This window comes from Frieseomelitta varia, unplaced genomic scaffold (genome assembly GCF_011392965.1).
Source record: "Frieseomelitta varia isolate USP_RPSP 00005682 unplaced genomic scaffold, Fvar_1.2 scaffold_666, whole genome shotgun sequence".
Lineage (NCBI taxonomy): Eukaryota > Metazoa > Arthropoda > Insecta > Hymenoptera > Apidae > Frieseomelitta > Frieseomelitta varia.
In genome coordinates, this window is record NW_025110441.1 from 276,150 (window position 1) to 301,453 (window position 25,304).

Below are 25,304 nucleotides of genomic sequence, written 5' to 3' on the forward strand. Positions count from 1 at the left end.
ATGAAAGTGGTCGGTCCAGAACATTCTAGATTTGTTTCTTTTGGACTTCTCACGGATTCTCAAGACACGTTCCACTTGTTATTCATGAATCCCTCGAAGTTTCCTGAAGACGATATGAAGGCACTCGTGGGATAAATTTTCTATGAATAACAATCGTCTAATTTGTTTTTTTTTTTTTTCTTTTTGACGGAAGGAACATGCTCGAGCGTCGAGTGAAATAGGTGGAAAGAAAAGTTTGTCCGTGGCTGTCATTGAAGATGAATTCTACACCTTCGGTTTGATGGAAATACGTGTGAAGACTCTGTCGCGAAAATTGATCTTGACCTTGAATTTCAAGGTCGAAACTCTCTTTTTTCTTTTTTGCATTGTATTCTACTCGTCACGAGGGTAAAACTTTTCCAGGGAACCGCAATAATTCTCTTGAGAAATGAGAAAAAAGTTCCTTGACTGTTTAACAATGTGGACTTGTGCGTTCTAACAGCGACTTTATGATTCTGGAGGATGTAACATTTATATTTCGAATAACGTGAACAGTTAGTTTTATCATTTGATTATTTAGACTCACGCGACTATGATGAATGAAATGTTACTGAAACCCGATACGAAAATTAATAGAAAATAGGCATCCACGCATCTAGAATCCTAAAGTCGCTGTTAGCAGGTAAAACTTTTTCAAGGAACCATAAGTAGGTCGCAATCTAATAATTCTCTCGAAAAATAGAAAAAGAGGTTTCTTAATCGTTGAACATTGAGGACGCCTGCGTTCTAACAGCGACTTTATGGTTCTGAACATGTGAACATAATGTTTATATTTCGTATAAAGTTGAGAGTTAGTTTTATCATTTGATTATTTAGACTCACGCGACTATGATGAATGAAAATGTTACTGAAACCTGATACGAAAATTAATAGAAAATAGACAACCACACCAGAACCCTAAAGTCGCTGTTAGCAGTATCAAATGATTAAGAAACTTTTCTGTCATTTTTCAAAAGATCTATTAGGTTCCTTGAAAAAATTTTACCGTGAAATTCAAGATCAATGTTAATTTTGTGGCAGATTCTTTACACATAGTTCCATCAAATCATAGTGGTATAGTTCATCAATGACAGCCACGGGTAAACTTTTCTTTCCACCCTGTACCGAGGACTCCTCCAACGACGACGTGTGAAATATTTTCTCGTCTGACGAGTTTGTCAGAAACGTAGAAAAGAAAAAGTACATAAGTAAACGAGGTGCCAATTTTCTGGCGCGACGAGAATTTCTATTCGGCCTCAATTGTGGTTCATCGACGCAACGTTAGATGAGACAGTGGTGAATGGTAAACGAGCTGCCTGATTAACTGTTGGAATGCCATCATCGGGCGATCATACTCGATCGGAACAAGGTTGGAAAAGTAAGAAAAAAAAAAAAAAAAAAAAAAAAAAGGAAGAAGAAAAGAAAAGGGAGAAGAAAACGAAAGAGAATGTACACCCGCCTCGTTCGTTCTAATCTCGTCTCTCGTCTCCAAAAAACTGTTAGTCGTTATTAAAAAAAGATACTCTATGTGACTATCATGCACGGAGGAAACATGCCGCCGATCGAGGCTTCTAGAAATAAAATCGGTCGATCGAGAAGAGAAGTCGAAGATCCGGAGGGAACCTTCGTTAGAAATCGTCTGGCAGTCTGGCAGTTTTTCAAGCAGCTACTTCGCATCGTTAATATATATATGTACATACATACATACATATATATCGCACGTGTGTACACGCCACGCGTATGTGTATGTATATAAATACAGGTGACAGAGAGAAATTTGAATCCTAGAGTGTGTGTACGTCACATGCATTCGGCGTTGCATAAAAATCGTAAAAAGGAACGGATGCTCGAGGCGCGATGGAAGACTCTGGTATCCCTTTCAAAAGAATTCTTTTCAAGCGAACTTTTCTTTCTTCTTTTTTTTTTTTCCTCTTTAGTTTCCCTCTTGGTTTTTAATAGAAAGGCACGTGATGTCGAGAGCAAAGTGGACTGACAAAATTGCAATATTCTCCAATAATTCAGGCAAAACAAGTAACAAATTTATCACTTCTCAATGGAAGTTCTCAAAAGCGAGAAATCACGGTTTGGTCGCTCGTTATGGTCCGCAATCAGTTGCCAACGCGAGACTCCACATTATCTTTGCGTTATCTTTGATTAGATAATGATCCTCAAGGTTTGTGTGCTATCTCTCGTGGATGAGAGTTTAATCGCGATAGTCTAGAATCAAAGTAGTATGTTGAAATAATTAATGATATTTTCATTACAAAAATACCTGCACATTAGTAATCACAAGTAAGTATATATTAGCAATTACAAGTAAAATCTAGTAAAACCAAAATACGTAGCATCCAGTTATTTAGAAAAGGAGTGTCTCAGTCCATTTTTGCCCTCGCATATTGCACAGCAATCATGCTGTTTTATCAAACGAATGATAAAACAGTGCGACTGCTCGCAAGTAACAGAGATTAGATTATATTGAAAGAAATAGAGAGTCCTCGAGTTTCTATAAATCCTGGTTCCACTAAGAATATATGTAACATATGTATATATATATATATATATATTTATTTATTTATTTATTTATGGTGGGAGAAAGATGCGCATAACCCTCTAAAGCCGTATATTTTACAGCACTCTAGCATTCGTCAGAACTGCAGTGATCGTCAAAAGAAATGACAAAGACTCGTATTATTAATGGCACCAATGGTGATGTGTACGCATCATTGAACGATGCGGCTCCTGGGCAAATCGATTTCGAGTTTTTCCCATCGTTACATTCTACAAAAAAAAAGAAAAAAACAACCGTGTCAGAAGAAAGAAACGACACGTACAGGATGAGAGGGGAGAAAAAAACAAAAAAAAAGTGGAGCAGTACTTTGCATGGTGTGATCCCGGATGATTCAAGTCAGTTGAAGAAAAAAGTTCACGTGTAAAAATGTGTCGCTTTGGGACTTGATCTTAATTTAACTTTGTTAAGCGGCGCACACCTGGGACAAACCTCTCTCATTCTATTTCATTTACACTTTGTGCTTCGCAGTCTCTCTCTCTCTCTCTCTCTCTCTCTCTCTTCTCAACTTCTCAGGTTCCCAACTTTCCATCTGATTTTTGGTATTGAACGTATGTCGAACGTTCGAACGTAAAGTAATTCTGTAATTCACTGTCAATGAAATTAATAAATTTCAATCGTCAAGTGATCCAAAGGTAAGTAATTGATCTCGTCTCTTGCACTCTTTTCTTCGTTGTCTCGATCGTCCAGACTCACACCACACCTGAACATTGTCCATTATACTCCCTACAAAACAAAGAGAAGAAAGGGAAAAAAAAAACAGAAAGAGGCAAAACAAAGAGGCAATTGTAAAGAAGATGGTGCGAGAGGATTAAACAGAATGAAATAAAATACGGGAACTCGATTTACCCAGGCTACCTCGTTTGACGTGCTGGAGTGAGAGTACAGTATCAGTATAATAAGTTTCTCTTTTCAAGCGTGTGTACAGCGATTGCACATCCGTGATACCCTTCGGAACCTTTTTCCTCTAGAAATGCGTTATCGGTCGCGCGAGAGTATGCATGAAAGTATCGGTACGCGACACGACTAGAAGTGGAAGAAGAAGTAAGAAGGAAGAACAAGAAGAAGAAAAGTAGCAAAAAAAAAAAAAAAAGTGAAAAAAAAACATCGTGGTCTCGCGAGCTGCGTTCGATTTTCTTTTTTTTCTTTTTTCTTTTTTCTCTTGCGTTTTATTTTTAACAACGGAACACAGAAAAATTCTGCACGGCCCGTTTTATTTGCTGTAATGGTAAGCCGCTCGTCCCGTGTCGATCTAAAAAAAAAAAAGGTATGCGCCGTGTTTCGAATCTCAACGTAAAAAAAAAAAAAAAAACGCTCTCTCAACAGTTGCTCATCCGTGATACTATGTAAATAATTTAGGTAGGTATACATGTATAAAATCGACCCGTATACACACATATATATATATACATATATAGATATAATGATAATTTTAATTATACGTTTGATGACTACAGGGGAGGGACACGATAATTTAATTTTATAGTAATTGTGTGTCACGATAATGTGTATTTTCTTTTATTAAAAAGCAATATTAAAATTCAGTACGTTGGTACCAAAATTTAAGACTGAATAAATTAATTTATTTAATTTGTTAATTTATTAATTTAATTTAATTTTTCTCCAGTTTTTTTTTTTTTATTTACAGTTGCATCGTGTATGAAATTTTCATGTTTCTCCCTTTCTGAAAATTGGAATATATCTAGGAAATTGTGTACAATATATGTATATATATATATATATATATATATATGTATATGTATATGTATATGTATATAGAGAAAAATCACAGTTGAGAACAGTAATAATAATAATAATATATATAATGATGTACAATCATAATAACGATGGTCAAATATAATCATAATGAGAAGAATAATTAATCAATATAAATATAGAGTTAATAATAATCAATAATATAAGAAAGTGTACGTAAGAAGTAGCAAAGATGGCAATAAAAAGAATGAAGAAAGATAAATAAATACGTAAGAAATGAAATTGCCTAAAACTGGGCCAGGGCGGCAGGACGTTCACGGTGAGCTCCTCGTCGGAATCCTGTTGGGACCGTCCGTTCGCGGCCCTGCTCACGCCGATCTGGGCTTCCCCGTCGGTCTTGAACCTTTACGGACAACAGGCCAGCCAAGCAACGATCAACAATCAACAATAATTTACCACAACATACGATACGAAAATTTTCTAATGTTTACTGTCTTTTCTTTTTTTTTTTTTCTGTCTTACACTCTTTGCATTGATACCTATCATATATTATGTGCGCTCGTTCTCTCTCTCTCTCTCTCTCTCTTTCTCTCGCACACTTTCACGCTCGTGCTTTTCAGCGGTCTGTTAATCGACGCTCGAATGTTTTCCCACGTATCTTTATACGCGTGTATTTCGTAGATTATTAGACGCTTTTAGACGTGAAATACACGGGTATAAGACGAGAAAGATCGTCGTTCACACGAGCCCTCATCATTCTTCCCTCTCGTTCTCTCGTCCGACACTCACAGCGAGACTGGCGCTCAAGAAAAGAAAAAGAAAGAAGAAAAAAAAAACACAAAGATGCGTACAGAGATTGCGCGCCAGCCTGTTGGATTTGCGAATACAGACCAGCGTTGTTCCACTCTGCGCGGAGGCCTCCACGTGGTCGTCGAGGCTGCACGACTCGTTAAATTATATCTCTTTAGTGAATACGTATTCGTCCATTTAAAACTCCATTTAGAGGAACGTCCAAGCCTTCGGCCTTCTTAAAAATGCAATCTCATTCAGTTGGGCAGGACGAATTCGTATTCATTGGAATTAATGTACCAAGACTCGGTCAACCTCTCCCAATGTTTCTTCACTCGACAAAAAAATCACAATGCGAATCCTGCAAAAGCGAGAGTCTTTAGAAAGTGTGTTCAGACGAAGGAGAAACGAATAGTTAATTTAAATGTTGTAGACATAAAACTTGCGAGATTGAAATATAATGGTTCAGTTCGGTTCACTTGGACTGGATTTTTTTTGTTGGAGAATGAGGGGCCACATTGAGAGAGGCGTCAGTTATTGAAATGGAATGGATCAGATGTTGAGATCCATTCGGCCTCAACGGGCACAACAAATCTATCCCTACCTCGAGAAGATTTTGCGCACCAAGTGATCCTGCGCTTGATCTAACTGCGGCTCGTTCTTCCTCCTCTCAGCCAGCTCCTTTTCTCGACGGACGTCGGCCACCTTCCGGAAGATCAGCTGCACAAAACGATTTGACATTGTTTTACACGTTCGAGACGTAACGAGCGCAATATAAAGTTACACGGGCTCGCAAAAGTATGTACGAACACTTGTAAAGTGTTTTCTTTTTACAAATATAAAATATCATGTGTATCTCCAAAATTTCGACAAAACGAAACATTTACAAGGTGTACAGAAATTTTGCAGAAATCGTAAAGTTAACTGTTTGCTTGTCAATAAGTCTCGGTATGAAATTATACATGCGTCTGTAGTGAATACAGGGTGGGCCAAAAATCATTTTCTACTAGAATAGATAATTACATATTTAGAAAATAGCTTTTTTAATAATTTTTAAAACATAACGAAACAATCATGTTTGAACTTAAATTCAGTTTAAAATTTTAAAAAAATCGGTGGGAAGAAACTTTTGGTCCACCCTGTATTTTGCAATTGTTATATACACTTTCAGGTTAGTTTCAAAACTTCAAAATGTAAAACATAACGAAACAATCATGTTTGAACTTAAATTCAGTTTCAAATTTTAAAAAAATCGGTGGGAAGAAACTTTTGGCCCACCCTGTATTTTGCAATTGTTATATACACTTTTAGGTTAGTTTCAAAATTTCAAAATGTAAAACATAACGAAACAATCATGTTTGAACTTAAATTCAGTTTCAAATTTAAAAAGAATCAGTGGGAAGAAACTTTTGGCCCACCCTATATTTTGCAATTGTTATATACACTTTTAGGTTAGTTTCAAAATTTCAAAATGTAAAACATAACGAAACAATCATGTTTGAACTTAAATTCAGTTTCAAATTTAAAAAGAATCAGTGGGAAGAAACTTTTGGCCCACCCTATATTTTGCAATTGTTATATACACTTTTAGGTTAGTTTCAAAATTTCAAAATGTAAAACATAACGAAACAATCATGTTTGAACTTAAATTCAGTTTTCAAATTTAAAAAAAATCGGTGGGAAGAAACTTTTGGCCCACCCTGTATTTTGCAATTGTTATATACACTTTCAGGTTAGTTTCAAAACTTCAAAATGGAAAACAACGAAACAATCACGTTTGAACTTAAATTCAGTTTAAAATTTTAAAAAATCAATGTGAAGAAGCTTTTGGCCCACTCTATATTTTTAATTATTAAGTATACTTATTAATTAATTACTATTATTATTTAATTATTATACACACTTTCAGGCTGGTCGCCAAATTTCAAAGTGTTTTATGGCGTTTGTGGCGGGCGTTCAAATACCTTCGCGAGCCCGTGACAATTAATTATTTTTCAAATATTCACGACGTTCCCTTACATCTTGTATTCTCTTGCATTTTCTGCAACATTTGCAGAATATGGAATTCGTTATGGAGCGCAGTATGCTTGAAGTGATTAATCAGGATGAACGACACGTCGCAGTCGAAACGACGGTGGATTATTTATGGGATCCGGAACAATTATTTATGTCCTCCAAGTCGCTCCTTTGCTATTATTATTAATGGTTTAGAACGCGTCGAACCTTTTATCGGTTTTTTTTTTTTACACCTTTTACACCTTTTACACCACGTAGGTGATCATTATTCAATTGGCTGTCGGGTGTTAATAATTACTCTTACGTGTCCAGGTCACAGATGAAACTATCGAAATAATTGAAGCATCTTCGTGAAAAATACAGCAAGTACCAAGATTCAAAATATCTACTTTTTTTTTTTATCGAAAACTCATCTACGCTCTACGTAAATTTTGTTTGTACAGTGAAGTGAAGTTAACTCAGTTACCCAAGCAACTTGCAATTCAATCTTGTATTTTGCGCGGGATAATTTAAACTTGTGCGAGAAATCAAAAATGGCGGAGAAATCAGAGGCCACATTGATCAACTCCGTAAGTTGAGAAGCACCTACAGAAAAAATGGTGATTATTTGCATCATTTTCTTGATACTTTTTAAATATAAAAATCAGTCGACTTCGTTTCACTGCTGAGCACATTCGAGATAAAAAGTATGTATTTGTGAAAAAAAAAACTCCTATTGGAATAAAATATTCGAAAATTTACTTGATTCGACAGTATATATCGAAATTTATTTATTTCAAACGTACGAGTGGGAATTGTTAATCGAAATAATAATTGTTTAAGACGTGTTAGAAATTATTATTTAAAATAATTATTTAAAATAATATTTCGAAACAGATTTCATTTCAGAGGGAAACGGAGAGAAAACAAATATCAATTAGTAATATCGAGTATTATACCTGAGTCTATTGTCATATTTACTCAACCTGCGACGTAGAAACATAAACGTGACATTAAGATACTTGTACAAGTAATTTCATTCACGTGTAAAAATAAACAATTAGGAACGATTTCACAAAAATAATATTCAAATGTTGAGAGGAACGATTCATTTCGAACAGACAAAATAAACGTAAATAAACGTACAAAATAAACGTAATTCCCACATACATGTAGAATCAAACAGATTTCCAATAATATTTCACTCGATAGAAAGAACGAATAATTGTTCAAAAATAAACGAACGAAACACTGTATGTAGAAAGTAATCTCTGCAAATATTTCGTTTGAAACACTACTTTACCCAGCGTTCTGCTTTGTTTTCTATCTCAGAAAAAAAAAAAGAAAAAAATAGATTTTTGGCACTTACGGTACTCTCTACAAGGATGCTTCGATTCTCAAACTCTCTGAACACGACTAACGTTTCCGGAGAGATGGGGGAGGAGATCTTCGTTCGTTAAGGAACGAAATCGAACGAAATTTTCAGTGACGCAACGACTCTCTGCTCGTTTTAATATTCCTTCGGCGGAATGAAACGCAGTTAACCCTCCGAGTAAATGAATTTTTTTTCGGTAATCCGGTTTCCAACGCCGGTAAAGTGTCGCTCCCCTACTGTTTCCCTTTTTCTCTCTTTTTTGTTCCTCTGACAGAAAGTTGCAGGTTAAGGGTGGGGAAAGCTACGTTTCGCTCAACGTAGCGCGCGCATGCGTGGCCAGGGCAGTCGATAGGCGCACTGGCAGCGAACTACTTGCATTCGCAACTAACCTCAAAATATCTTATTTATAGTGTCGGCTCGGGGAAGCTCCCGGACCGGACGAGTTCCGTCTCGGAACTTCGTTTCGCGAATGCTTGGCGAACCGTTCTGAGAAAAGTACGGGAACCGCCGTACTTCCGTTGTCGTGACTCGTGTCGAATCCAAGTCCTCACCTGAGAAAACTGAGGTATATGGATTGCTGTGGAAAGTGCTTGTCGCGTTCGAAAGGTTTGTAAATTACTTTCCCTACTTTGCACGATTGTCGTGAAATTATCAATTGCGACGTGTTTGTAAATATGCAACGAGCTGCAAGGTAGATTGATTGTTTGATAGTCATATGTTTTACTTCCTTTATCGTTTGACAGTTGCACGGAATTCTATGGAAGTAACATGGAAAGCAATCTGTTTCAGATGGGTCATGGTTCAAGCCGATCTGCTTCATCCGCGAACATCCTTTCTGCGGACGAGCTGACCTTGGTGGAGAATCTGTTCAAGTCCATGTCACGGAGTTCCGGTTCCATAAAGCGCGAGGACATATTTAAGCACTGGTCCACCCATTTGGACGACGCGCTGTTGCAATTTGTAGTGAAGTTCCTTTGTCACGAACCCGGGAAAAGAGTGTCCGCCATAAACGGGGAGAATTTTGGGAGACTGTACGTGTTTGCCATTCGTGGCAGCCCAGAGGAGAGGACCAGTCTGATTTTCAATGGCTTATCGGAGGAGGAGCAGAAACATGAAATACCCACCGCGACGTTCCTTCAGTACGTTCAAGCCACCATTAATTCCTACCTGAGATTGCAAAAGAACTCGGGCAACGTACACTACTTAACGTGGAGCAGCATCGGCTGCACGGTAAACACTAGGAGGATAGGGATGCGGTCCAGAAGTTTATGTGAAGATCTAGTCAAACACGGTGAAACTCTAACTATGGATCAAGTGGAGAGCTGGTTCTCCGCAGCAGCTACTTTCAAGATCATCCAATCGCACGTTTTCCAGTGCCTTTTCTTGGTCTCTCAGAAGAAAGGTGACAAGAATACAAGCAGTAGAATAAACGACCTGAACCTCTTGCCTGGCTGCAAGGGCTTGGAGAATATACCACATTTCCCCAGTATTCTAGGGCTGGGTGACGTTTTGTTCTTGAATCTGAGCTTGCCCCACGAGCTTCGCAACGAATGGCGATTTCTATTTTCTAGTCAAGTGCATGGGGAATCATTTTCCACGATGCTTGGAAGGATCACCATGCAAGGATCGACCATTATAATACTTCAGGATACCGATGACCACGTGTTTGGAGGCTTTGCCTCCGACAGTTGGGCAGTTGGACCAAATTTCATTGGAAACCAATCTTCCTTTTTATTCAAACTCGAGCCAGATATACTTACGTTTTCTGCCAGTGGCTACAACAATCATTTTCAATACCTAAATCTTTATCAACAAACTATGCCTAACGGTTTGCTTATGGGAGGGCAGCTGAACTATCCAGGCTTATGGTTGGACTGTGAATACGGAACTGGAAAATCAAGCGTGTCCTGCACAACATTCCAGAATTACGTGCAACTAAGTGGCAAGGAGAATTTCAAGATTAAGCACTGCGAGGTTTGGGGCGTGGGCCCTATCCCAGAAGTTGAGGAGGAAAGACGGGACGCGAGGTCGATTTTGGATCAAGATGTTGCCTCGAAGACCATACTAGAGATGTCCGGCCGCAAGATGTACAGTGACGGACAGAGAGAAAAGAAGGAGTAATTGTGATACTAGAAATCTGTCAGATTCCATGAGAAAGAGGAAGAAAAGGACACACGTCAGGCTATTCAGAACTGTATCAGCTTTTCAGAAACAGAAGGATGTCATTGTAAATCAAAAACAGAAGGAAAGGATGCTTTTGTGGAATCGTTTCTCTCTCCAACGGTATAATACTACGAATTATTGAAACAACGTTCGCGTTTTCTCAAGCTTGTACTCTCTTTTTTTTCTGTCTATTTGCTAGCTGATGTTTTTGAAGAAAAAAAAAAAAAGAAAAAAAAGAAAAAATTCCACGTGTCTGTAACGGCCTGATCTCTCGTACTAGCGTCATTTTCAATTGACTCTGCAATCGATGGAGCAACATTAAAAAGAAAAATATACAGAGAAAAAAAGGAATGAATGAAAGAGATTATATCGTGCGAGTTGCTGTGTCTTTTGAATGCCTATTATCTAGTGCCTGGTGAGTCATCAATCATTTTTAATCGGACTTATTGATACGCTAAATAAAGTCTGTCGACGAGGAGAAACTTGTACAACACATATTCATTACTATTGTTACATAAGACTGTATGTATGTGTGTACGTGTTATTCGTATATGAACCACCTGGCGGGCAACGTTCACTCTCTGTCCTGTCGGGAGAACAGCCAAAGAGCAAACACTGTTGTTCAGTATAATGCTAAGAGATCAATAAAGAATTGAAATCTCGAGATTTCAATCTTTTTCTTCATCCCTTTGTCCTTCGTCAAATTCTCCATTCAAAGTTAATTTCGATTCGTTATTTCAAGTTCTTTATCTTTCAAAGCCATTTAAAATTAGAAATTTTTGAGCAATTATGAATTATCAGAAATAGCAGGGGGGGAATTATTTAAGTAAATGCTCAGTATGTAAGTTGAGTTTGAGTATGATCAATCATTAGGTACAAGAGAGAATAAAAGTATAGAAACAAAGTGAGAAAGTAGCAAACACTTACTCGGTGGCTAAGGTTGTAGGTTAGAACGAGATTTCTCGCGAAGGAGTTGGCGAAGGCCTGATAAAAATCCAACACCTCCAGCAATCGATCCCTCTTGATCGTGTGAAGATCACAGTAGGTTAGAGCTCGAACATTGGCAGCGCTTTGTCCTACGGACGGGTTTGTCCAGAAGCTGTCGCCGAACACGTCTCCCTTGCCGAGGATCGCCACGACCTCGTCGTCCTGGATTACCTCGAGACTTCCGGTTACGATGAAGCACAACGAGTCGATAGACTCGCCGGTGTGATACAATAGATCACCAGGAGCGCTGTGGGACATTGTGAAATGCATCGCTAGGGCACGGAGGCAGCCATCAGAGGCCAATCTGTAAACACGGGTTATAAACCTCATTATATATAATTATAAAATACTGATTAATGATTAATGTATTTATTAAAGAGGATTAATATTAATATTAAATATAATATTATATATTATATTATATAATATAATACTATATTATATTAATATTAAAGATTATATGATATATATTATATAAGATTATATTGTATATTACAAGATATATGTCAAAGAAGATTTAGCGTTTCATTTGCTTTCAAAATTTTGGCCTCGCAACATTTTAACTTTTATCTTCCATGCAGTGTCCTCGTTAATTATAAAATACTGATTAATGATTAATGTATACATTAAAGAAGATTAATATTAATATTAAATATAATATTATATATTATATTAATTGATAATTATATTATATTATTATTATATAATATAATACTATATTATATTAAAGATTATATTGTATATTACAAGATATATGCCAAAGAAGAATTTAGCGCTTCATTTGCTTTCAACATTTTTGGCCTCGCAACATTTTAACTTTCAACTTTCATGCAGTGTCTGTCGTCTTGCAATTCTAAATCTAGAGAACGAAGAAGCTTGCCTAAATGCAGGGTGTTCGTTGAAGACCTTCCTATTGAGATGAACGCAGATATCCGCCTTCATGTCCTTGGGGCAGTAGTTGAGTACCTTGTCGGTGTCTAGGCCCTTGGTCATCGCCCAGGTGCTCACCACGTAATCCATCACGCGTTCGCTGAGCGCCTTCGGCACCTCATGCAGCTTCATAAACTCCCTCACGTTGTTCAGCATGTCGTGATACTTGGCCGTGGCGGACGTCATCTGTTGGATTATCGTAGTCACGTGACCGAAGATCGTGGCGTACAACAGGGCTGAGAACAGTCAAACCGGACAATCATAACAATGAGACGCAACGACAATCGTGGATAAGTTTTCTAACTGTCGGTGAGGAAGGGAGGATCTCTTTGAATTTCAAACGAACAGGTAGGTATCGACACGAATCCTTTGAGTTTCAAATAAAATCGAATGTTCTCAGTATGTTTGTATGTATGTATGTATCGAGAAGAAAAGATCAAAGAGCAAGGATGCGTGAATTTTGTTGTGATCTGAAAGGTAAACAAGTTACATCTACGACTGTTTGCGAGGGACTCGAAGGTGAAACCGATACAACTCGATGCAAATTCTTGGAAAATGATTCACCTTCGAGCATTGTCTCTCTTTCAGGCATACTTGTAGAAGAATGTAAATATCGTACCGGCAATGATCATCATGCAGATGGTAAAAATCTTCTCGTTATCGGTCTCGGCGGCGACGTTACCAAAGCCCACAGATGTCATGCAAGTCATCGTGAAGTACAACGCGGTGACGTACATGGTTCTCCTGGACGGTCCAGCGACCAGTTCCGGCGCGGTGCTGGTATTGGTCCACAGATAGCTGTACGGTGACTGGGTGACGTTCGCCAACTTCCACAGCCAAGAATACTGGACTCCATTGTCCGCGTCCGACCTTCCTATCGAGTACCTTTAACCCAACGACCCTTCTTTATTACTCTCGCCGCACCTATCCCTCCACCATTTTACATTCTCTACATTATAAGATATACAATAGAAATACTTGGGGTGTTTACAATTTTTGCGGATAAATTGAAGTCTCTTTCTAACTGTGCTTGCTTGAAAAGTAGAAAGAAAAAGGTCACAGGGGCTTTTAATTATTTCAATATATCTTTCATGAGAGATGGAAAATGCTAGACGTAATGTTATAATTTGTAACACTTTCAGTTTGTCTGGAAAAATTGGAAACGCCCAGCAATAAATGAGGGGCGAGTGGGATTATCTGGGATTAACGCGTGAAAGAAGCACGCATGCTTTTCTTGTTGGCTGAAGGCGAGGATTTCCTATAGGCGTCTCGACGTGTGCGTCAAGGACTCTTGGACTGGACAAAACACGTTTCCTATATTTCTATACACGACTGCCAAATTCAGGTGACTATACAATCTACGATCTTCTTATCTTCCATTTTTCTACAATTGCTTCGCTACCTGATAATTCATAAAAAAGACAATACCGAAAAACAAATGGCAACTACATTATTTTATATCATATGAAATAAGAGTCGAATATGTTAATAAACCTGCGCTATATAGACTTGCATATCCGTGTATATTAAAAACTACAAGGATTAAAACATGAATATCACTTCGTGATATGTTCAAAACTATAATATCATGATTTGTTTGATATATACGTACTGATATATTGTCACTGGTACATTGATATAATATACACGTTCAAAACTACAATATCATGATTTGATTGATATGTACATATTGATATATTGGTATTGGTATACATATTGATGTCATTCTATCAATACATATTGGTATATTGATATTATTAAATCAATGTACATATTGATATAGCATGCTTGTTCAAAACTGTAACATCATGATATTGATGATATAATATCATGATCAATATCATAAATGCGTGTGACGCTTATAAGAAATCCCACCATGAGATTTGCGCGTTAAAAAGCATTCTTTCGCCACGTTCCGTCCCGGTTTTGACCGTTATCCTTGCTTCCCTTTCCAACACTGCTCTTCCACTTCTCTCTCTCTCTCTCTCTCACTCTCTTCCTTGCTTCCTCTCTTCGAATAGATATGTACATCTTCTTGTCTCACTTTGGCCAGTCTTTGGAATGAGAAAAAGTTGGCAAGAAGGATCACGGTCAAACACTCGAAGCTTCTTTTGGGGAACGGACACGATTCGCCAACAGAGGATAATAGCGTTTCGAGCAGAAGAGCTTGGCGTTACGTTCGTGGCTCTCCCGTCGATTGTCGATTCGACGCTGGATGCACGTTCAAAGGGACACGAGAAGAAACGTTTCTTTGTCGAGGAAACGAGCGGAAGGTTAGCATCTCTTCTCTCGCTCTTTCTATCTCTCGACAAGCCCCTCCTTCTTCTTAGCCTAACCCCCACCCCATTCTTTCTCTTCCACTCGCTCGCGTCCTCTCTCTCTTCCTCTTTTTCTCCCTCGTCGTCTTCAAAGGCGAGTCGACGTTAGTCTGAAGCGCTACTTCGTTTATGCCGCTTCGAGCGGGGAAGAAGCGAAAATAATTAAGAAGCGGGATGAAGGAACTACTGGATAGCGGTTTCTTCGCGTTTTTTTCTTTTTCTTTCTCTATCTCTCACTTTTGGCTGGTCGATCTTCACTTTGTATTCGCTGATCTCGGGTCATCCTGAACGTTTCAGCTGTCTTTCAGTCTCCAGCTCTTGGGATAAAAACGTCTACATTACAATCAACAAGGAATTTTGAACACCAGAGAACACACCTGAAAATTACTTACCATAAGGAGAAAAAAACAAAGAGAAAAGAAAGGACATCAAGTGCCAGGAAAATTAGATTCTTCCAACGTGAACGTTCAGAATGACTCGAATGGCTTTCGTCTAACTATTCTAAAAGCCACGGCAAACTGGTTCCATTCTTGGGAATATTTGAACAAAAGAAGAAGAATAAACGAAGCTGTTCACCAAATTGTGTACAACGTTATCACAATTCCCACTGGAACAAGAGTGCTATGCTATTTTGTAAAAGCGGCACGGCATATCCTGTGTGCAAGTGTACGTGTCCTATACGTGTGTGTGTGTGTCTGTGTACGTGTCTCTAAAAGTTGCACGTGATGCAAATGTTAGGTTAAAATATTAAGGGGTAGGGGGAAGAAGAAAGATGACGTCTAAGGTTTGATTTAGCCGTCAATCCTGCCGCAGCCGTGTTACCTTTTTGTGTGTGGGCAGGGTAAAATCACCTTAAAGTGACGTACCAGACACAGGCCAGCCAGTGAGCAACCAACATGTAGAAACAGAGCAGTAGAATGAGCATCGCGGCTCCATACTCCAGATACCGGTCTAGTTTCCGAACCACTCGGCCAAGGCGAAGCAATCTGACCACCTTCAGCGCTGAGAACAGGCTCCCTATGCCGTCCTCGTCGTGGTCGAACGCGTTGAACACGTCGTACGGTAGGCAGCTCAACAGGTCGATGATGAACCATGACTTTAGGTAGTTCATTCGGATCACCTGTCGTTTTAGAGGGGAGATTGGATCAGATAATCATGTTGTAGATCAAGTTGTAGAAAGTTGATGAAAAGGGATGAGAAAAGGTGGTGGGAGAGGCTCTCTGGAGATGTGATGGAAACTGACACAATTTTAGAAAGAAATACTTTAGAAGGAAAAGAACAATCTCAAAATTAAATTATCAATGTTGAATGATTTGATTGATTTCAATCTAATTGTTGAACTTTCCCACTGAAATTACGGAATCAAAGGAGTGATTCTCTAAAATGTAAAATAGAACATTGAGTGAAAAGTAATGGGGATCTTCAATGAACAATAATCAACAAGTATTGAATTATCTTCTAAACCTAAACTCTGATACTTATTGAATGTAATTTTCTCAATGGTACTTACATTTCTATGTATGTTTTATGTATGCAAGTACTTACATTTCTCAATGGTACTTACATTTCTATCTACATTTCTATGTATGTTCTATGTATGTAAGTACTTACATTTCTCAATGGTATACTTACATTTCTATCTACAGAAACCAATCACCACAGACGAGATAAATTTATATTATTTGTCATAACCGATGCACTGCATGGTTATAGCAAAATTGTTAAAAATTTAACGCAAATTTAAATATGCAAATGAAGATATATAATTAATATTAATAATAATTTGAAATAGTTGAAAATTTACTTGGTTTTTAAGAATGTTTAACACAACATAAATCATGCGTTGATAATTTAAAAATTTTAATCTACTATACATTGAAATACATGGATAGAGCTCTTTCTGATGTACAATAGAATGATTTCGGTTAGTTACTAGCATTCACATTTCGGTACTGAAAGTTTGACAACACTGTAATGGGTTTCAAAAATCAGTTGCTGCTTCATTCACCCAATATTAGTTCCCCAACTCGCCGTTGTTTAAACGTAGAGTGCGCTGAAACACCAGTGATTTTTCAGTATGTATGTCGGTATTTCAGGGCAAAGTCCGCAAGATGCAATGTCTATTCGTATATCTCGTCTGTGCTGTCACATTCTACACATAAAAGTGAACATCCAGTTCAGCTTATTAGACTAATGACAAAACACGACGAATCTCGATGGTGTTTGTACCTTGGGGTCAGACACCACCTCGCCACCAGGGCCAACGAACGTGGTGTGAAAGTTGAGGACAATGTCGATGAAGAATATGACGTCGACGATGCTGTCGACGACCAGCAGGGAGACGTCCTCGCTGGTCTTGTTTTTGAAGGCGACGTTGTAGGGCACCATGATGGCCGTGTAAAAGGTCAAACATAAAATGATCCAGTCCCAGATCGCCTTGAACGCGCAATAATGTAACAAAATGTGCGGCGGGGTCTTTGGCGCCTCCTGTCTGTACTGCGGCATCACATCGCCGCTTAAGGACATCATCTGAAACCGTCAATCGTCACTGCCTGAATCTCTTCTTCGTAGGAAAGAAATTTTCAGCTTCTATATGTTATACAATTTTACGTGAAAGTTAAGCGACAAAGTATCAAGTGTCTAGCTTTTCTATTTCATTTTATATTTTACTTTTGTTTTATTGTTAGTCGAGGTTTGCAGTCGATGCAGCGTCATCATCTGAATGTCAACAAATGTCGCGTGAATTTTTTCTTCGTGCTGAAACTTCAGCGAGCAGTATAAAAAGTTTCTCCTCCCTTCCCCCGTTTTTATTTCTTTGTTTTATATTTTATTACTTTTACTTTGGCCGAAGTAAATTTGCAGCGAAGTCGGCACGTTGATAAACGTGCGCCGGCGACTTTTTGACGAATTTTGATAAATGTTTCACGCGTGTGAAATTGCGTGATAAAACGCGGCGTGCATTTAAATATTACCGATTACAATAATCCAGCAATCACGAACGCGTGCAAATCCTCTGGCCGGTCCGAGTTAACATTTCGATGCAAATCTCTCTTCTAAACGAGAACGAATCCCCAGCGTGGATAAATCTTCGTTAAACTTACAAATATAAAATAGTAACTGGTCGACATATCGAAATAGATATTCTTCAGTTGGCTGAAGCAGAATTTTTCAACCGAAATCGCTTCGAAACTGCATGCTCCAATCGAATTTCAATTTTGCGATAAAATTCTTAAAATTCCGTTCTCTTTCGAATTTAAATCTTCGTAACGGTCAGTTTACCAATGATGACACTGCAAAATTCTCTCTCGTTGAAAACTGGAAATGTTATTAAATTGAAAAGATTAATTGAATCGACGAGTTGAAGAGCAATGATTTTATTTTAATTGTGCATGTTTAAACTGGTATAGTGTCATGAAAGCTATGATGTTTTTACTTACATAGTCACAGATGATGTTAATACATATAAAATTATACATGTGTTTTATATTTATATACAAGATATTCATCCAAATATCTCGAAATGTGATTTTTTTACTTGTACTTTAACTCTCTTGATTTGATTGTTAATGAACCAGCTGAATTTCAGAATTCATTCCATTTTGAAACACAAATTATTGATATGAAAAGTGCGTGCATGTTGGATGCCTACAGATATATCTGTCAGGCGCGTGCGCAAATATAGGGTGTTTAATTTTAACCTACAAATGCAATTGTATGGTTTTCAGAGGGCAGTAATTTGATACACGTACTTTGTCTCTAGATAAAACGCTTGGAGTAGTGAAAGTCACTAGATAAGCAGTAAATGTGAAAATCATTATTATTTTCTCAGGTATAATTATGTAATTTTTCTTTTGCATTAATCGATGCAGCAGATCACTCTCTGCAAAAAAAGTATTAACCTATTTACATCTAAAACCATAAACCTAGTTTAGGAGACATTTTTTTTATAAAATCCATGTATAAAAGACAAGAACAGTATGAATACAAGAATATTCACACGACAGATTTTATAAAGTCAAAGTTGAAGTATCTCCTAAATAAATAGCTTTTTCGATATACATAGGTTATAATACTTTTTTACTTTTTACAGAAAATGATCTGCTGCGTCGATTCAAAACAGAAAAGAACGCATTTGAGACATTTTGTTAAATGACGAATAGTTTAATACGAGATAATTTATAGGTTAAACACGCTGTACATGCGCAACAGGCCAATGCGCATCAGGCATAGGGTCTGACGTCAACGCATTTGAAAATGGCGCGCAGAAGAACAGGAACGTGGCTTTCGTTTCGAATTGAAAAATCTGAATTTAATTACGCTAGGTATTTCTTTCAAAACATCTTAAAACGTACTGCTCTTCTTCACTCGTTCGACTCGATTAATTGATTGAAAAAAAAAAAAAAACGAGAAGATATTTAGCATCTTACATGAGCTAAGTGTGACTGTTTCGCGGTGGTTGGCAACGCGGAATCCTTGAGGGCGGGCAGATGGGAGCTGAACTGTGACACAAGAACAGATCTCGACCTGGTGACCGATCTGGCGAGCTTGGCGAACTTCGAGAGGCCACCCTTGCTGTCGTCCGTCTCGATTGGCTGCTTCAGGGCAGTGATGTCCCGGAAGGTCAACAGGAACAGGACCACCAGGTCCCGTTCGTTTTTTATTGGCGCTATTTGTAGAAGCAGCCATAGTGGTGTTTCTATATATCCACAACAAGAGAACGGAGAGAAGCGTCATTCGCTGGTTAATTACGATTCGACGAATTGCGTTCTATATATATATAATATATATATATATATAATATATATATATATATATCTCTTTTTCTATCCTCGACTAATTGGTACGCTGTTGTTAACCTAATTAGCTATAAGTATTTCGTACATCTTTTGTACAGTGGGTATTACGTTGGACATCCTGCAGGAAGGATTATTCTTACTGAAGATACTGAATGTTTTATCTTCTATTAATATTCACTTACAATATAATATATTGTAATAGTTAACGACATAAATGAATTATAATATATTATTACATATAATATTATATTATTATTACTGAATATTTTTTCTATTAATATTCATTTATAATATAATGTAATATGAAATATTATTATATAGATGAAAGAAATATAAATGAATTATAATATATTATTATACATTATATTTACGTAACATATTACTATAACTCATTTTTAATCTGATATAATATTCTATTAATGTTTTATAAATTATGTATTTCATTTTATAATTGTATGGATTTCGAATTGTCTTTCTTTTTATTCCTCTTCTTTCTTTCAATTTTGTTCACATTCAATATCTTGATAATGACCAATCCTTCTTTCTACATTTTCGTAAAATACTGAAACTGCACTCAAGTCAAACAACTCTTCCTGCAAGACACTATTATTATTCATTATTCATCATGCTACGAGCAATCAAAAAGCAATTACTTAAATATTAACAAGCAATACACACAGTGCGATTCATTTCAATTAGTAAATATGGTGATCACTATACTAAGTCGAAGATTACGAATAGAATGATCATTATAGTATAATAACAACGCATGTTTGAAAATTAAATATCTAATCTACTGAAATATAATTAGTTGGATCGAAGCATCAATGATCAGAGTGCGGCTGTAAAGATAATTTGTTATAATAAATATAAACTCATGCCACCATTCGAGTGTTGTGTGTGTCGAGTGCGTTCAAACGTGTATTATTAAGGCGAATTTGTATATACTTTCACATTTGGCATATGCACTGCGGACGATTCATTTAATAGTGATTGTGAAAAAGATGAACGCAGAAATACTTATATCAATTCTATTTTCTAGTTGAATTCGTTGTATGAGTATATTTAGAATATCAGTGATATTTCAAATTTTGGGAATTATAAATTTTGTGAATTGCAAATTTTAGAAATTCAGAATTTCGAAAATTCGAAACTTTTGGTAATTTGAGAATCCCAACTATTGAAAATTCTATAAAATTTGAGAATTTCACACAAGATTGAAAATTTCAAATTTTAGAAATTCCAAATTTCAGGATATCAAAATTTTGGGTATTCCAAATTTTGAGAGTCTTCCATTTTGGAAATCTCCAACTGTGGCAGTCCCAAATTTCGGAAATCCTCGACATTGAGAGTTTCAAATTTTGGAATCTCAAATTTTTGAATATTTCAGTTCTCAGAAACTACAAAATTTGAGAATCCCAAATACTGAAAATTTCAAATTCCGAAAAATCCAAATTTTGGAAAACTCCAATTTTGGTAGTTCCAAATTTCGGAAATCCCCGACTCTAAGTTTCAAATTTTGAGTATTTCAATTCTCAGAAACTGTAAAATTTGTAGATACTAAAAATTTCAAATTCCGGAAATTCCAAATTTCGGGGAAACTCCAACATCAAAAATTCCAAATTTCGGGAATCTTCAACATCAAATGGAGGCTTCAAATTTCAGACTTATCTCCAACTACGAAAATTCCAAATTTGGGAGTCTCCAATCTCCGGGAGTTCTGAATTTTAAAAATTTTTGAAAATTCCCAATGTTCCCTTACTTATTTCCATCACCTACAACTTTGAAAGTTGGTAAAATAAATTCAACCACAATACACACTACAATTTCACTTTGCCCACAATCACTGTTAGCAAATCGTTCACGATACATCCCAGGAATGCAAAAGCTCCTTACAAAAATTTGCTCCAAGCAGTGCTTTGATCAGTGGCGAACAGTGTGTGAACAGTGTGATCTGAAAAGATCGGCGATGCAGATTCAAAGAGGAAAATAAACGATAGGAGAAAGAACGAACAAACAAAAAAAAAAAAAAAAAAAAAAAAAAGAAAAGAATGGAAAGGAGCATCGGTTGCAGAGAGATTCTGATATAATAAACTCTCTAAATGTAGTAATTCGTGCCTAATTTATTCATTTCAATCAGAGAATTCTTCGGGTACGTTTAACTGTTGGAAGAATGACAACATATCTTCTTCTTGTGCAAGGTACAAAGAGGAAGCTATTTGAAAACCGGTAATGCCAGTTTCGTGTTTATACATAAATATATATACAGTGGTCTTTGTACAATATTACGGAATGATTTCTCGTTTTACCGGAGGCAGAGGGGAGAGGGCAACAAGTACCTTGTTTAGTCATTTCTTTAACGATTGTATACCATCCAACTTTGTGTGTGTGCGTGTGTGTTTGGTGTCTTTGGTGGTTGAGTTTTCTCGAGTATTCAAACGAGTCACCCAAGACGAGGTTCAGTCGCATTTCAGTCGAGCAACCAAGATCTTACTTACAATTTTCTGAATTACTACCGAGAGAAAACCAAGCTTGAAACACGGTTCCTCGTCTCTGATGACTCGAATTGTTCTCGTTCGTGGGCTGGCGATACTGACTACTGGTTAGTCACGCTGGGGAAGGGTGGCTCAGTTGTAAGTAGACCGCACAGGGTTTGTAATCCGACTTTAAACTCGATTTCCTCCGCAGTCCTTGATTTCCTTTCACGGTGCTGAAATCCCTGAAATCTCCATCTTATCTTCCTCGTTATCCTTCACTTTCACTTCAGTCTCAATTCGAAGGCTTGAGTTTTCTGCTCTTCTGACTTTTCTTTCTTTTTTTTTTTTTCCTGAATATTTAATCACTGGTTCGCGGACCGTAACGAGTGACCGGAACCGGTACACAATAATTCTTTCTTTACAAAGCTGTAACATTTAGCTCTAATATTTAACGTACGTACGTTTCAAGCACAGTTTCGACTGTGTAAAATAGGTTACAATAATAATTCGATCGTCGAAACAGTTTATAATAACAATTGCAATGATCGAGCCGCAGGAAATCAGTTTGAAGTTCAATTACGAACCCTCGTGCGTGGACGAGACAAGTTGTTCTTTTTTTGTAGGGGGAGGGAGATATAGAATCTGCCTACGAGAGTGTAGATATTACGGCGTGAGTAATACACAGTGAGTAGTACAATTTACGAGTGTTCTCGATTGTGACAAATTGCGAGCTCGCGACCGTTTGAATAGTCACCGTTAATCACAACGTCCTGGCAATAGCCCCGATTTAAGACGAAACACACGGCCAGCTTATACTCTGTGCTTGCTTACGTGCCTGGCGAACATCGGCCGATCGATTATCCAGAAAAAAAAAAAATCGACGGCACGACCATTGTTCCTCGACGATCTTATTTTCCCTCCGCCACGATTTTTGTGAAAATCGAATCGCGATACGATTTGCCTCTTTTAGGGCAAATGGAGATCTTTGCGATAATTAAATTTCCCAAAAGCCTAGAGTCTTCAATCGCTTTCCAAGAATTTCCAAAATTTGTATTTTTCGAAAATTGCGTTTCCAAAATTTTGTCAAAACACAAAGTCTAGAATAACCGAAATTTTCAATTTTCAAAGTTTGCATTTCCAAAATCTAGAATCAATCGCTTTCCAAAAATTTCCAAAATTTGTATTTTTCGAAAATTGTGTTTCCAAAATTTTGTCAAAACACAAAGTCTAGAATAACCGAAATTTTCAATTTTCAAAGTTTGCATCTCCAAAACTTAGAATCTTCAATCGCTTTTCAAAAATTTCCAAAATTTGTATTTTTTCGAAACCTGCGTTTCTAAAATTTTGTCAAAACACAAAGTCTAGAATAACCGAAATTTTCAATTTTCAAAGTTTGCATCTCCAAAACCTAGAATCTTCAGTCGCTTTCCAAAATTTGTATTTTTCGAAACCTGCGTTTCCAAAATTTTGTCAAAACAGAAAGTCCAGAATCACCGAAATTTGGAAGTTTGGAAATTTGGAATTTTCGAAGTTTGCATCTCCAAAACTTAGCTTCCTCAAAATTTAAAATCTCCAAAACCTAGAATCTTCAATTACTTTCCAAGAATTTTCAAAATTTGTATTTATCGAAACCTGCGTTTCTAAAATCTTGTCAAAACACAAAGTTCAGAATCACTGAAATTTTCAATTTTCAAAATTTGATATCTCCAAAACCTAGAATCTTCAATCACTTTCCAAAATTTCCAGAATTTCCAAAATTTCTATTTTTCGACATTTGCGTTTCCAAAATTTTATCAGAACACAAAGTGTCGCTATGGTTAACCAAGAGACAGATTCTTGTCTATGGCAACAGGTCATCTGTGACGAAACCAAGCTTGTACACAGTTACACAGAAACCAAACCTACAGAGTCTAAAAACCAGAAACAAAAAAGAAAAAAAAAAACTGTAGCAAGAAGCAGGATTACACGACGTCGCGGAGATAAATCGTCGAAGAGAATGGCGTGTCGTTCGCCTGGCTGGCAAAAGAGCAACATCTGCGAGATCTGCGAGGTTATATATATACGCGTTGTAATACATGTTGAATATGTGTGTCTAGTACTTAGGAGAGAGATTTCAGGGGGGAATTAACTGAAATCAAGAGTAGGGAGGTCGAATAGCGTCCTCTCATTATGGCCACCCCTTGGTCCTGGGATCGTTCGACGATCCTTGTATGTGTGTCGTCTCTTGTTCACGCTAAAGATGGGTGTATAACAATCGTATACAGTATACCTCCAAATGTACGTTAACAGTTAGTAAATATATACAGGATATCTGATTTGAATCTGTAAGTGCGAATTGTTGATAAGCTACCTGTTATACACAAATGTATACATAAAAAAAAAGAAAAAAGATAGTTGAGACATGTAGTGAATGGTTCCAAGAGGGCCATCATCTGTGGTGGTTTTTTTTATGGATGTATGCATATAAAGTTTCCTTCAGTGGAACTGTGCAAGTCTTGATTCACTAATCGATGCTGGTGGCCATTCTCTATAAAAATATTAATCCTTGTACAGTTTAGTTTAGTTTACATTCTGTAGAATCGTATGAACGATTACAAGAAAAAAGTGGTATTCTTCTGTTCATATTAAAGTTAAAATGTCCATCAAACAATGTAAAGAAACAATGAACTGATCTCACCTTCCTTATGGTCTCAATGCATCCATCCACAAAAAAAAAAGAAAAAGGAAGAAAACTATCGTATTACATCAGATTGTGATTTTCTTCACACCATTCGCTTCTTCTTTTCTTTTATACAACAGGCAGTTTCTCAGCTGTTTCCATTTACAGATTAACATCGGACACCCTGTATATGTATATGTAAATATATATATATATATATATATATATATATATATATATACATATATATATATATATTTATATATACCTATATATGTAAATATATACATATTGGATGTTTGGTTACAGTTTTTTTGTTATAGTTAGATTCGAGGGTGACTTACTGGTGGATTTTTCGAGCACTCTTTTGCGAACCTGAGCTAGACATACCTCGTGGGGCACCTTTAAACAGAACGATCATTCTCGTTATTGGCCACCGGCCGGATCGCTAGGTGATCGCTAGCATCGCTACCGAGATTGCCAGCATCGCAATCTAGACCGTAGTAGTTTCAGTA

At 37.0% G+C, this 25,304-nt stretch overlaps 2 protein-coding genes and 1 long non-coding RNA gene across 3 annotated transcripts in view; 1 reads left to right on the plus strand and 2 right to left on the minus strand.

Annotated features, from left to right (window-relative positions):
• Positions 1–25,304, minus strand: part of LOC122535067 (potassium voltage-gated channel protein eag-like) — a gene marked incomplete at its 5' end in the record, with an annotated part of 36,375 nt that overhangs the window by 4,832 nt on the left and 6,239 nt on the right. The window contains 10 exons of the mRNA XM_043666254.1: positions 4,587–4,703; positions 5,694–5,809; positions 11,550–11,913; positions 12,490–12,775; positions 13,159–13,424; positions 15,709–15,977; positions 17,087–17,386; positions 19,285–19,553; positions 24,260–24,363; positions 25,134–25,191. Coding sequence (XP_043522189.1) covers positions 4,587–4,703; positions 5,694–5,809; positions 11,550–11,913; positions 12,490–12,775; positions 13,159–13,424; positions 15,709–15,977; positions 17,087–17,386; positions 19,285–19,553; positions 24,260–24,363; positions 25,134–25,191 — 2,149 coding nt within the window. The remainder of the gene's footprint in view (positions 1–4,586; positions 4,704–5,693; positions 5,810–11,549; positions 11,914–12,489; positions 12,776–13,158; positions 13,425–15,708; positions 15,978–17,086; positions 17,387–19,284; positions 19,554–24,259; positions 24,364–25,133; positions 25,192–25,304) is intronic.
• LOC122535051 lies at positions 7,340–7,639 on the minus strand. The gene is made up of 2 exons (XR_006308068.1): positions 7,572–7,639; positions 7,340–7,430 (listed from the first exon to the last, which is right to left on the minus strand). It is a non-coding gene; the product is annotated as an uncharacterized LOC122535051 (long non-coding RNA).
• Positions 8,789–11,288, plus strand: LOC122535043 (MTOR-associated protein MEAK7). Its single transcript, XM_043666207.1, has 2 exons — positions 8,789–9,065; positions 9,249–11,288. Exon 2 carries the CDS (start codon positions 9,249–9,251, stop codon positions 10,578–10,580), a length of 1,332 nt encoding a protein of 443 aa, XP_043522142.1. The 5' UTR covers positions 8,789–9,065; the 3' UTR covers positions 10,581–11,288.